The sequence below is a fragment of the Squalius cephalus genome (assembly GCF_949319135.1).
Source record: "Squalius cephalus genome assembly, chromosome: 9".
NCBI lineage: Eukaryota > Metazoa > Chordata > Actinopteri > Cypriniformes > Leuciscidae > Squalius > Squalius cephalus.
Genome location: NC_137130.1, coordinates 16258453 through 16273167, shown reverse-complemented (window position 1 = coordinate 16273167; position 14715 = coordinate 16258453). Strand labels below are relative to the sequence as shown.

The 14715-nt window shown below is 36.0% G+C and overlaps 1 protein-coding gene across 2 annotated transcripts in view; it reads right to left on the bottom strand.

Annotated features, from left to right (window-relative positions):
- ptpn4a (protein tyrosine phosphatase non-receptor type 4a) overlaps positions 1-14715 on the bottom strand; it is a 50533-nt gene that overhangs the window by 9266 nt on the left and 26552 nt on the right. The window contains exons 4-15 of one of the 2 annotated variants that reach the window (XM_079882452.1): positions 14247-14289; positions 14048-14126; positions 13221-13265; positions 12877-12929; positions 10448-10568; positions 9944-10031; positions 9541-9629; positions 8385-8448; positions 6936-7108; positions 5908-5976; positions 4388-4522; positions 3308-3469 (exon numbers count right to left, since the gene is read on the bottom strand). In XM_079882452.1, the coding sequence (XP_079738578.1) occupies positions 3308-3469; positions 4388-4522; positions 5908-5976; positions 6936-7108; positions 8385-8448; positions 9541-9629; positions 9944-10031; positions 10448-10568; positions 12877-12929; positions 13221-13265; positions 14048-14126; positions 14247-14289 (1121 nt within the window). The remainder of the gene's footprint in view (positions 1-3307; positions 3470-4387; positions 4523-5907; positions 5977-6935; positions 7109-8384; positions 8449-9540; positions 9630-9943; positions 10032-10447; positions 10569-12876; positions 12930-13220; positions 13266-14047; positions 14127-14246; positions 14290-14715) is intronic. The other variant, XM_079882453.1, reaches the window with a different exon arrangement.

Here is a 14715-nt window from a genome sequence, read left to right as displayed (position 1 = left end):
TGTAAATAGCTTTTTATAGTTCTGTTGTGTTTGTTTTATGTTTGAGAATAGACATGGCTTTCTTTTCCTCACTGGAATTCCTCCACAACTTGTAATATTTTAAAACAACATTTGGAGGCAATAAATACTACATTAAGGCAATTCTAAGATAGCATTCTATGCATGTGTCGTGTGTACTTAAAGCCTGTCAGTCAACACTAGAGTGCCACTCTCAGGCTGAATAACACAACCTCTGCCAAAAGTGTTCTGTGTGCGTTCTGTGATTAGAATATAAGGCTTAGAAATGTTTATTATAAACTAGCGCTAACCCAGAATCTGCCCTAGCTAAATTTACAGTCAGGAGCCGCTACTGCACCCTAGCATGGTGTCAGAAAGTGACCCAAACTGAACACATCACACACATACAGAGCAGTTGAGCAGGCCAAAGGTCACAGAGCAAATGTCTGTTTATCTACAGACAGCAGGGACATACAACACAACCAGTGTAGTCCAATTCTCAAACAAATGATTCGTATGAGCCGAATAGTTTCATGAATCAAGAATGCTATAAAAAAAAAGTAATAAAAAAAAAAGATTTTAGTTCAGTTCTGCTGATGGGTTCTGAGTATCTACAGCAGGTGGTTATATCATCATTTGGAACTGTGACAGACTAACAAGTATCAGTGTGTGTGTGTGTCTACATGTTGGTCTATTCTTTAGGTGAACAGGAAGATAAAACAGAAGAGAAAGCATTTCATGCATTGTAGAGCATGAGCTACGCATAAATCTGTGTGTTATGAAATATATATGCATATTCAGTTCCTTTAAATGATATATAAATAAACTAAGAAAGCAGAAAGACGAATGACATTTACCGGCCCAATAAACATCTCCAACTCAGACCCTAAGATATGCCAAACTCTCACTTCCCGATTACAGTGAATAGCCTTTTACACATACGGTCTGACATTAAATTACCATTTAGAGTTCACAGGAACAGGACCTTTTCCAAAATACCGTAAATCAGTTCTGGCATTTTTCCAGTTTGAGAAGTTGTAACATTACTAGTAAATGAATGGTATGATGCAATATGTGAAAAAAAAAAAAAAAAGGATTACTCAGGGTTAAGTCACGACGCGCTGACATAAGAAGCTTGCTTTGGGCCAATCATAAAGCTCTGCCGGAGATGTTTACAGTAAGATCTGCTGCTTTTAATTGTTTTTCTATGTAAACGTGCTAGACAGACCATTCTGACCATTGCGCCACGTCACACTAAAGACCTAGCCTTCATTTCCACTCATTAACACTGTGGCGCTGGAGTTAATTTTTCGCACTATAGCTTACTTACGGCTGTACTACAGTAACTACAGTGTTATGAATCTCATGTTTTTAAGAGCAAAACACGTTCTCTGTGATCATCCCCTTATGCCTGACACTCAGAAGTTAGTGAAACTAAAGTGCTTCTATTCAGTGCAGTGTTTAATTTCTGATGATTGACATTACAGAGTTTGCCAGTATTCTGGTACTGAAGTGTAAATATCTTTCCGGTAATAAGACTGAACGCCGATGCTTGTGTGACCAGCACGTTTATCTATTTACAGGAAAAGTCAATCTGGTAATTTTACCGGGTTTAATGTGTAAAAACATATTTTATATTTTATAAAATAATATATTTTACACTTTACACATTTTTTGTGTGAAGATAATTTAACTACAACCATGTCCGAACACACATTTGATGTATAATACACATTTAGAACCAGATGTTGGACTTTTATTGTGGGCGGGGCTATCCAAAGCAATTTATACATTTATGAATTCAGCAGATGCTTTTATCCAAATTGACTTACAAAAGCAAAACATAAGCAATTCATCACAGAGCCGACAATATTCATAGCATATGAATATTGGTAGGTCAGCAATACCACATAATTAGAAACCAAGCACTTGACAAAACGTCCAATTGCACATTACATTCTGCAGCTGTGGCTGGTTAGGACATGGTGTTGTGCTATTTTATATATGTTAAACTGTACATACATTTTAACACATAAACGAGGGGAAAAAAAAGAATAGAATGAATGAACTTTTGTATAAATAAATAAATAAATTGCAAGCATTGTAAGAATGCTCACCAATCAAAATCTAACTCGAACAAAAATATACCTTCCAACTTATTATATCCTCCTGGCATCACATTCTGACAAATGACCTTTAAAAATGGCATATAAATACACCTCAATCTTTCAATAAAAATCAAGATAAGAAATTTTGTGACACTGCAGGCGCTATCAAATTACTTTGAGCCGTTATACTAATTTAAAAAGCAATCAAAGAACAATAATGTTTTTGTTTTTTTTTGCCTCAGCATATCATCAGACATGTTATGTGGTGATGCCCCCAACCGTAAACAGGTCATTTCTAAAACGGTTTAAAGAGTGAAACAAAGGAAAGGGGGTGGGGTGTTATATTTCAATTAAACTAGCTCAGCAAACAAAGTCAAAACCACCACATGTCATGCAAATAGCCTATCTGCCACTGGCAATGTCATTAGGCTTAAGTATATTGCAGACCTATTCAAGAGGATCACAAAAGGCTTGACATGTTTACCATGCACCGTTAAAAACCAAAGCTCTGTGCCCTACACTATGAGAGCGGTAAACACGTTTTACAGCTGCGCAGCGTGCGTTTAGTTTCCATTCGGGGCCATTTAAGGGCGCAGACAGAGGGTGGTAGCCGTGATTGGAAGGCAGAGACAAAACAAACAGCCAATATAAGATGGTTTTGGTGCAGAAAAACCACTTTTCCCATTTGAGGAACAGACTTGCGTTTCTGTTTTTTACACTAAATTATGTGGCTTCTCTAAATAGGGTTTATAATAACTGAAATGATTTAATGTTTCAATAAGTTAGAGCGGCACTGCGGTATGGATAAGCAAACATTCAAGACTTGAAATGCATTACAAAGCACATTAATAAAAAAAGCAAGTATACCAAACATCTGCAAAAAGAGTTGGTTTTCGGGGGTATTCTACCGAAAGATTAAAATAAACTGTCACTGAAATTACTTTGAATAAAAATATCAGCATTTCATCCGTCGGACTACGACATCTGGAGAGTCTTATCCTTTAAAAGGCATAATCCACGCATTGCTATGTTGTTATTGTGGGCGGCGGTTACTAGATTGTTACTAGTTAGTTCTGGGTGGTTGCTTAAGTATTAACACAAGGGGAACCTTAGGAAGCACCATCAATAATAATAAAAAAGTGTTCCCAAAGCCAGTTCTTGAGGATGGACTGTTTTCCTTCTGAATAAGAGGAAGTACTTACGGCGTAGACTCCAGGCTGATGCTGTTCGCTTGTGTAGAGGAAGCTGATTTGTGATTGGAGAAAAGAGGAAGGCTGGGGGAGGCATGGATGACATGGTCCACCAGGTGACCCATGGAAGAGGGCCGTAGCCGGGCACCCTCTTGCACAAATAAGGAGTTTCTACTGTTGACAGAACATTTAAAGTTGCTGTAATCATTTTCAGCTGTTTGTTTTATGAGTAAATACAAATCCTCTGGCTAAGGTGTTCTTACCTATTAAAACAAATACATTTTTCACAGTAGCATTTATAGTGACTGTAAAGAGTGCAGTGCATTATAATGATGAAATGTTAACTCTAACCCTATTTTTTTATTTTACTGCATTCATACAGTCTCTCTTTCTTCCTGAAAACACAGTCACTGTTAGTTTACTGATAATGCTGAAGTCCATCTCTGAATCTTTGACTGAGAGTGACAGTTTTCATTAGAGCTCCTTGAACAGCTGTCCGACTCCCTGACTTTCTGCATAGGTAAAACTCACAAAACCTGTCAAGAACATGTCTAGGTCGTATTTTGCCCCCAAGTCAAAGAAAAAATCATTACAGTTATTATATATTTGGCTTTAGTAATGTAAGCCTTTTCAGGACCATGTTTTTGCATGAAAATTTTTTACATAGTAGTTACATTTTATTTAGTGCCTTTGTGCTGATTTAAAAACAAAATTGTATTATGGTAGTTTTTAAACACTGTATTATTCTGATGAAATCTAATGAGATGCATTACTATGTTTAATATGATTTTTTTTTTTAAAGGAATAAATTAGACTAATGAAAATTTAGGCCAAAATTTTTTTATTAATTGTCATGAAAATAATGTAATAATGTCCAAAAATATTTTTTAGTCATTTTCTTTTTGCAAAGTATAATTTATTTTTTTATTTTTTTTTGGAGTGAAATGTGACTAATTGCAATTGTGAGGTTCACTTACATACAGCTTACACACTCCCCCCCACCCCCATCACCCATCACCCATCACCCCAAAGCACCCTGCAGTGTCTTTGCTCATTAGGTTGAAAGTTTCAATGAAACGGAGAGGCACTCACTGGTTGGGTGTCCCAGGGGGGGAGCGGGTGGGCAGGCTTTGGGTCTCCAGCCTCTCTTCAGACAGTGAGTTCCTGCTCACTGCTTCCCAGTCTGTCACACCCATCAACTTTCTGTCCAGGGGCTTGCTGGGAGATCTGAGAGATGAAATGCAGTCTGTTAATCTCTGCCATACCCCAGTAGAACCTAAGGCTAAGGTCAATTATAAGCTTGTGTTAACTGTCTGAGGTAACTGTCTGAGTTAGATATTCCAGATTACTATTATCTAATTTGACAGAGATTCTTTTTAAACTGAATTCTGAGTATCATTTTACCTTTATGTTCTCCTGAGATATTGTACTACAATGTTACATTTATATTTTGAATGTTTAACTGCAGACGTTCAGTACATTTAGACACAGTAACCCCTAGTGAGAGATCTCTTTTTAGCACAAAAAAACACACCTAAAAGTGCTGAGTGCAAGAGTGCTGTCATATTTTGTTCTGTTATACCAGTATCCACTCTGAAAGTCAGACAGAATAATCTACTGCCAATTTCATCATTATTTTGAGATAAAAAAAGAACAAATACAAGTTTGACTATGCTCATCATTTGAGAATTTCGTATTTGTTAACATTTCAAACAACAAGCAACATAAAACATTACATTTCTGAAAAGTCGTAAAAGATAGTAAAAAGGCTATTCAAAAAGGATATTAGACAATAAAAAGATGCATAACAATAGTCATTGTCAACAATTTGGTGAAAGTATTAGATTATATTGGAAATTTTAATATGATTTGATTGAGCAGTAACTCATTATTCAATAATTCTCCATTGACAAAGGCATTACCTGGTCTTTTTGCTCTATAATGTTAATGTACTCTACAGTTCAAAAGTTTGGGGTCAATATATGTGTGTATTTTTTAAGAAATTAATTTTATTCAGCAATTAAGTAAAGACATTTATAATGTTACAAAAGATTTCCATTTCAAATAAATGCTGTTCATTTGAACTTCCTATTCAAAGTATCCTGAAAAAAAAAAAAAAAACCTATAGCAATTTGTACACTTTTTTTTTTTTTAAACTTACTAAATTTTTGAATTGTAGTCTATGTTAGCATTATAATAGCCTGATTCGAGCTAAAGAAGTTCCATTACACATTACACTCTTGTCAGTAGTAGTGATTTTATTTATACGACTGAAACAGTTTTGGAGATTTCTAGTAGATAGGAGCTGTACTTTCGTGACTGAAAACATCTACTCGGGGGTGTTACTAAGACAGTGACCACTGAGTGAACTGATTTACTTAAAAAGGACTTTGATACAAACATCTCAAAGCTGCGAGTAAAGATCCTTCTAAAGTTCATCTGCTGAACCAAGTCACTCCTCCTCACCAGCTGGTAGTATATTTTATAAGAAAGCTCACACTTCCACAGAAATAAATACTCTTTTAGACCAAATATGTTAATGATCATTAACTGAAGAATCATATCATAACCGGTCACCAACACAAAATCCCTTAAGTACAAGCTCACATTACCTTGCAAACACTCTGTCCTTGATTCCCTTCTCCTTGCCATACTGAACAGATTGTGCTTCCGTCCTCCCACTGTGAAGAGATGTACAATGTTGGTCAGGATTCAATCCATATTTCACAACATATAATGTGACTTTCCTGCCTGACACCTCCAATTCTGTGAATGGCCTTATTTTATATGAGGCTCTTGCTGCTCAAAGCTACAGAGTTCAAATATGTTTTATTATACTATAGAGAGCACCAATAAACACTTATAAATTTAGAAAGCATTGCAAGATGAATTATTGATCACCTCCTCATCCTAGTTTCCCTACATCTAAAAGTGGCTTAAAGAGCATCATCTATTTTTCAAGAGTTTATCCCCATGATTTACTAGAGTATTTGTTGATGTCGACGAAGGTCAAGCTTTCTGGTGACTGTGGCCTCCCTCAGCAGAAAAAATTAAACGTGCATGCCACACAAAATAAAAGTTTTGAGATTTGTAAGAATAACTTTTACATTGTTCTACATAACCCTGGTTCAACAACAAGAATGATCTGTTGCCACAGTTTCCTATATAAATATAATTGGGTTTCTTTCTAGCTACTATTGCAAATTTTATTCGGAAATAAACGTAACATGTCTAATAATAGATATTTAATTTCATTTATTTATTTTAAATTTATTTATCTTTTATTTCAAATTTAAATATTATATGGTAAATGTACAAATTATGAGAAAGTGATAGTGAGAAATATGAAAATTATTTAAAATATATATATATATATATATATATATATATACACACATACACTTTTAAATTCATACAAATATTAAAATACATAATTTTCTTCTGTTTTGTTTTTGGGCAAGTGAAAAAGTGAAAAGGAATGTCCTGACTGGGCAAACAGAATAAAAATCTTAACTGTTGATAACTGATAGCAATTCATAACAAGCTGCACTTCCTCAAACTACATGCACTTTATCTGGCCCCTTTTAAAAAGAAATGCAAAGGGCTGTGGATGTGTAGGAACACTGGAGGAACGTCTTACCAGTAACGGAACTTGGAGCCCAAACTGAAGTAGTGCGCAAAGAAGTTCTTCTGTGGAGGAACGGGCCGATCTAGCCGGAAAAAGGTGTGGTGTTCAACACAGGCCTTCCAGAGATTCTTACAGGCTCGGTAGTTGACCATGTTGAAACCGAGCAATGTATCTCTTGTCTCGTGCTGTAGGCAAAAAAAAGGAAGGAAGGATCTTGAGGCTGTTAAACAAAGCATACTGCATGCTTAACCCAAAAAAACAGGAGATGTCATTTACATTCCCTGCTCTGAACGTTACACACATTATGTCGTCTTGTTTTGCTCTTAACTTGGGCCTCCGTTTGAAACCTAGCCAAAGTATCCAGAAACCTCTGCTCTGGATAGACCTATCAGGCCTGACACTCCAATCTGCAAGGCTCCATTGGTCACTGGGGACTCCAGAGGGGGGTAAATGCACTTCCCAGACTGTTTTTGGTTGTACAAATCGCAGGGCCTAAGACCCAGGTCCAGGGAAATCGGACCCACTCAGCCAAGCTCTGCCATCTGGGCATCAATTATGGATCATGACATCATTGAGTTCTGCTTTTAGTACAACTGCTTCTGAAAGGTCCCTGTGCATTATTCACACCGCTGGGGTGTTTTGAGGTCTCCAGCAGAGGGTCTGTGACACAGTTGAAACCCGGTTCAGGCACACAGGTTCTCGTCGGGTCTCAGCAATCAGCATAGTTCTGATGTCAGGTCGCATCCTGCTCCGCCACATGCAAAATGCATCATCTACTCTCCATAATTAATAAGCTGTAAAGAGTGTCTATCTCTCTCTGCATCGTCACTGACAGCAGGGCAGTAATTACAGAGGGATTTCAAATAAACAAAGATCAGTGGTGCTATGGGAGCCATTATGCTATTTAATTTGATATTGACTGAGTAAGATGATTTATTAATAGGAATTACCACTCTCTGCAGTTTCTAAATGGGAGTGATGATGTCTTTTGGAGTCATCTTATGATTTTACATAGTTGTAAAATATTGTAGTTACAAATATTTTTGTAGTTTTTAATACATAAATATTGTAGTTTAAATTGAACGTTCACTTCACACATATGCAAATGTGCTGCCACACATTACACAAAAATAAATTATATTTTTAATATTATAAATGTATACTGTTTTAATATAATAATTTTAAAACATTAATATTTATTTAGTAATTTAATTATTTAATTATTTGTGCAGTCAATATAATGCCCTACATTTTCAGTCAAAATCTAAATACGATATTGTGACGCATTGTGAATGGCGACCTTTGTTTTGTGATATGTATCATATATGTATCAGATTATGTTTCCTGTTTTACTCAGAAATGCATTACATTACAGAAGGTAAATGTGTTGAGAAAGCTGTTTTAAGTTGCCTTGATTAATTGATCTAGAATTACAGAAAAAAAAAAAAGTGTACCACTTACCGCCTCTTTTCTTAACTGGATGAAAAACTGTTTGCATTTAAAAGATATTTTCACAATCTTCAACCTAAAATAGAGAAGAAAAAAAACAAGAATTTGTTGGAAACACAAAAACACATTGCATTGTAGCAGGGCAGCAACAAACAAATTTATGCGCTGTTAAAATTCCCTGACCCATTTCATGGCCCTTTGTGTCTCTCTAAGCATTACTCCTATTAAACACACACAACACACACTCTCAAATGTCTGAATAAACACATGCTGGAGGAGTGTCAACCACTTATGACACATTCTGTCACACACAAATAGTACAGCACAGTGTTGCCTCAAGTTAGTCAAACTGAACATCCACATATTTGTGTGCATCCATAGTCAGCGTTGTATACATTTACTCTTTTTAACCATCACAATTGAACTTTATGAACTACAGTGGTGAGCGATAAAATAATCAATAAGCGCAACCGTTTGCCCTGAGAGCTTAGTTGACATCTGTGGTAAACAGCCCCTGTTTCTCTTCTGGGCTAAACATAGTTTGCCTGGAAAGCATCTGTGCGTGTATTTCAAATGGGAGGTGCTTGGACAACAGCTACAGGAGCAGCTGGGCCTTGTGTGCCAGAAAAACAGTCTGCTGGTGTGGGGTGGGGGGAAGCTTTGGCTGATGAGGATTTGAGTGCCGCTATTTACATTTACATTTGATCATTTAGCAGAGGCTTTTATTCATTCCACCTCGCACAATTTGAAATGAGTGCAACCAAAACATGGAAAATCTAAAAATGTCTGAACATTTAGTCTTAATAACAAAATATAGATATGCACATATTTTAAAAGTTGACAAAATCAATAAATCAATAGAAACTAAGTTATATAGTTACAGAACAATTAAGAGTGAATAATATAAAATGTTCTTATCAGCTTATATTGTCCCACATTGTGAAGCATTCAGCGTTGACAGACAAACTGACGCCTAGTTAAAATAACACATTAACACAAAAACTTATAGCAACAAAAACTACATTTTGAACTGGAAATCTTCATTCAAGGATGCCTTGAGGCTGACAGCAATGCTGTCATTCAAACTGGCTCAGTTTGCAACCTCAGCCACAGTCATTACACTTCATGACTTGAACCCGAATTACACAAAGTAGGCAAGTTCACTTACCATGGAAAGTAGTTGATTCGTACCCTGTTCTTGAAGATGGCAATGCCAGCTGATATCAAGCCTATGAAAATCTCTGTGTTGCTTTGATCCTGAAAGCAGGAACAGAGTGAGAGAGAGAAATTATTAATGAGGATCATTACACGTTTTCGAAACTGTGGTGTGTAATGTTGTTAAAGTGTTAGTCCACCCAAAAGTGAAAACTATTTTCTTACTTCTTACTTTCATGGTACATAAAAGCTATGCAAAATGCTCTTTCCCATACAATGAAAGTACAAAGTCTTCTGAAGCTATACAATAGCTTTGTGTGCGGAACAAACCAGAAATGAGCTTGTTTCAATGATTCTCTTTCTATACAAAGAGGCTTGTGTGTAGATACATAATAGAACAGCACTGGCACACTTACCCTTGCATAGTGCAGTTCCACTCCGTAGAGTTCCAACGTTCGTGCCGTGTTCAGATAATTGAATTCAGACTGTGCTGGGTTAAGTCCACTGTGCCCAGGCCAAAAAAGGGGAGAATAAAAGGTAAAAAATGAAGACATATGCTTCAGATTCACATCACAAGACAGTGTAGTAGAGGTATGTGTGCACAAAACGCTTATGTAAATTGCTTAAATTGCCGTCTTTGAGAATCCACCGACTTGTCAGTATGGCAAAGACGTGGAGTACAATGAGCTTCCTGTTCTCAGCACAGCTCTACACTGTACATACTAAGTAATGAGCACTGAGAAAGCACATGTGAGTGTTCATGAATATTCATAAAGCCATATGTGAAATCAACCAGACTCCTCCATTGTGGCAAATTTCTGACAGCAATGTAATGTGCTGAAAGGAATATTTGATTACAATAGTGACAGTGACAGGGTTGGCCAGAGTTCAGCCAGTAAGTTTAGAGCGGTGACTCTTACTTGTGTTGCTGGTGATGTTTGGTGACATCCTTTTCAAAGCCCTGAGGCTGGTTGGGGATGAAGCAGAACTCAGACAGGTATCCCGGCAAATTCTCTGCCTCACTGTAATCACCCAGCTCAGCTGAATCACACAATACAACCACAGTGTTATGAATAACAGCCATGACTCATAACAGTGCAACATGCAGACAAAGTCACCCGATAATGTGTATAAAGGGGCAGGATCACCGATGGATACACACTGGTGCCCACATCTCTTGATCACTCGCTTTGTGTGTGACTTACACATATTATTATGTGTCACTATTATTATGTGACATAAAATCGAAGCAAAATGCCCTAAAAGTTATGTCTACAACTTATATAAAAGAAATGGATAAGAAAAGATATACTTTTATTAAGGATTCATTTAAACGATCAAAAGTGACAATAAAAACTTTTAAATTGTTACAAATATTTATATCGAATTTTGAACTTAGTATATTTTATCTAATATATACTATATTTTATCTAATATTTTATCTAATATATACTATATTAATCAAAGGATCCTAATTATTTTTTTTTGCATGGTTTCAACTAAGCAACTGTTTTCAACTTTGATAATAATAAAAAAATATTTCTTGAGCAGCAAATCAACATATTAGAAAGATTTCTGAAAGATCATGTGACACTGAAGCCTGGAGTAATGATGCTGAAAATTCAGCTTTCCATCGCAGGAATGAATTACATTTTAAAACATATTAAAATAGAAAACAGTTATTTTAAATTGTAAAAATATTTGACAATATTAATAATTGTAAAGAAATTTGACCAAATAAATGCAGATTTGGTGAGCATAAAAAACAGCTTTTAACTTTATTTTAAAAATGTATTGAAAATAATGATTAAGATGTGTACAATTATATAAATTCAAGGTGTAAGATAGAATGTAAAAAAAACCCATAATGTCCGCACACTGATATGACTGCTCCAGAAAAGTATTTATTGCATCGTTTCGACCGTCAGGTCTACGTCAGGCAAAGACCTGCAATAAATACTTATCTGGAGCAGTCATATCAGTGTGTGGACATTACGTTTGTTTTTTTGCTTTAGTTAATCTCCTTTGTCCTGCACCTGAGCCCTGTTTGGGTTTGAGGATTGTGCAAACCTTTTTCATATTTTTGACTTCGTAAGATAGAATGTAAGAATATTCTATATATTTTATATAAAAATATACTAATTTGTAAAAATATACTATTTTTAAGTTCACATTACAGGTTTAGAGTGTTTTAGAGTGAATAAATCAAAACATAACATGTTCTTATTGACAAATGCCAAATGTTGTCAGATCAAACATGTTAAGACAATCTATGACTGCACATTGACTGAACGAGACCAATTCACCTTCACTTAAAAGCCAAGCATTGTGTTATCATTAAATTCATCCTCACTTTAGAATACAATGACAAAACACACTAATGCTTAAAGCTATTCAAGGGTTTAGCATGATTAAACACCTGTTACAAATTTATTATCATGTAAAACACAAGTCTTTCAAATCCGCTAAACCAATTCCATTGACTGAAAAAAAAAAAGAAAAAAAAAAACATAAACTGCACCATTTAGCATAAATTTTTCCATTATGGCAGCTTGTCAGTAAACCTTAAAGCAAACAAAATAAGTTGCAATAGATAGCGCCGTCCTAGGCTACTGGGCTCAACAGAATCCCCTATGACCTATATAGTGCCCAAACTGCACGCTAAAAGCCCCGGAGAGACCGGAGCAAATGTGCTCACTACAGCAATCTGTCAAGAGTCATTATTGTTGAGCTCAATCTGACAAGCGGACCCCCTAGGGCCCGGGATATGCCATGTCACTGCTCCATCTCGAGTGGGCACTATTAGGTTAACTCAGATGTGCTGGGCTGTGTTTGTGCCTGCTGTACTTCAGAGAGATTTCTTGCTCGCATATACTCCTGTTTTACAAGCTAGTGCTTGTTAAGCGTTGAGGTTGTGCACAGATGGAATGTACCATGCTGAGCTTGCGCTGTTGTATTTCGGTGGTTTGCTGGGAAGCTCAGCACTGGATTTTAGTTTGCATGATACCATCTATGGTGAGATATATTGCCTGACGTGGAAAAATAAATGTGGTGCATATCATAGGCAGAAAACAACTTTAATTATAATTCTGCTGCTATGCTAAATTGCTATCAATTCCTCTCACTCAAGAAAGAGAATTACAGGCGCCACTTGTTTGACACCAAACATAACATTAAACAGGATTTAAAGTTGTAACATTAAAGAGGCCAAACCAGAATTAAAGCAAACCACATGTAATTGACCGTCACATACCGTTCTGCTTTAAAAAACTGATTTAGTTTTGTGGCTTCTTTGTCATTTAGATCCTACAACCGTTCATTCCAATGAAGGAGAAGAACTCATACTTACACTGAACAGCGTATGATGCCAGGAGTGCGGCAGTGTTGTGCGGACAGGGCAGTCTGGGAAGGATATATATTATATTAAATTAACAGTATAACATGTTGGAGATCAAACCAAATTGGTCCCAAAGTACTATATTCAAGTAACCATAAAAGAACATTAAGCACATGCAACTTCAGAAGCAGAAACTGCAGTGGTATCACAAGATGGAATATTGAATGAACAATCTACATAGTACGAGTTACAATCATTTACAAGTAAATTGAATGCCCCTACTACTGAACGCACCTACCATGCAACTGGACTTAGAAAGATTTATAGTTAAAACAGTCATACAACATCCAGCTCACCTTCCACTGAGTATGTCCTGCTTAATCTGCAGAAAATACAGGTACCTACACAGATGGAAAAGAACATGACAAATCATTTATGTGAGCCACTGGACAAAAAAATAATAAAAAAAATTCATGTATTGTTTATGAGGTGAAGTCTTAAATATCAAAAAATTTAAATCAAACTTCCTACAGGAAATGCTGTGCAGTCCTTGGATATTGAACCCACGATGACCTGCTAGTGCCATATTCTACTGTTTAAACACTACAAAGAGATAATGCTACCATATCACCATGAATCACTATGAATCACCATCACCGATTCAGGTGAGGATGTCAATCAGTGTAATTTGCTTTACTCACCCCTGTTCTAGTCTATACTTCTCTGAACTATTTTTGACCTCTATATTACAGCACTTTTTACAGCCGCCTTAGAAACAAGAATTACAACATAAATGATTCAAGTATGCTAAAGGAATAAATGTAAAAGACAGACCCCATGACATTAAATCTATTTTTAGTTTATATCTATTAGCTCTGAAGACTTTTACATGATGGTACGCATTTAAAAGTGTGCAAATTAACATTTTAAACACAAAACTTTTAAACAAGCATTTAAAATGCTTTCTCTTTTAGAAAAACAGACCAAAATATTGATGACTGAATTTGGTGACAGATTTTGGTCCCAAAAAAAAAGGACAAGAATGTCCTACCCACCTTACGACCTTAATTTATGCCATGAGCCAGAATTCAAGACACACAAATGAACAGAGCAAAGTTTCTTTAATAAACACTTTTCAAGGCCTTCATTCTATGTGCATCAAAGCTGAAATCCACAAACTCACCGTGTGTATTCTTCCTGAAGTTTGTTGGGGTCACTCACAAAAAATTTCACCCGGAAGTTTAGATGATGTGGGGAGCCCCCTAGCATTTTATTCAAAAGAAGAACACATGTGTAAGATGTGGAGATACAAAAGAGAGAAATAATACATCAATATTGGGTTGTAAACAGCCTTTAGTATAGCTTTATATAAAATTACTTACTTTTTAATTGCTTCCTTATGGGTTTATTTGGATCCAGCCACCTCTATAAATTATTGATAGGGAGAAAGAAAGAGAGAGATAGAGAGAGGAGAAGAAAAACCTTAATAACATGGCAACAGTCCAACACGACCTAATGTCACTCAATAATTCAATAGGCTTGTGTTTTCTGCTGTGGGGAGGTGGGGATGTACTTATCTGCAGTTACACAAAGAGACAAAGTAAGTGTGCTTGTTGAGTGAAAAAAACTTTGATCCAGTTTCAACTGAATCAATGTAACTATAAAGTCTTTTCACCCACAGATCGACCGATTGGTAGATACCTACTGGTAGACTGATGCAGGTGTAACATGAATGTTGATAGTATACATACAACACCAAGATGTCTACTTATGTGTTTGCTTTCATCTGAATGATGTAATTTCTTTTAGAGTGTCTGGAATATATATATATTTATATATATATATATTATT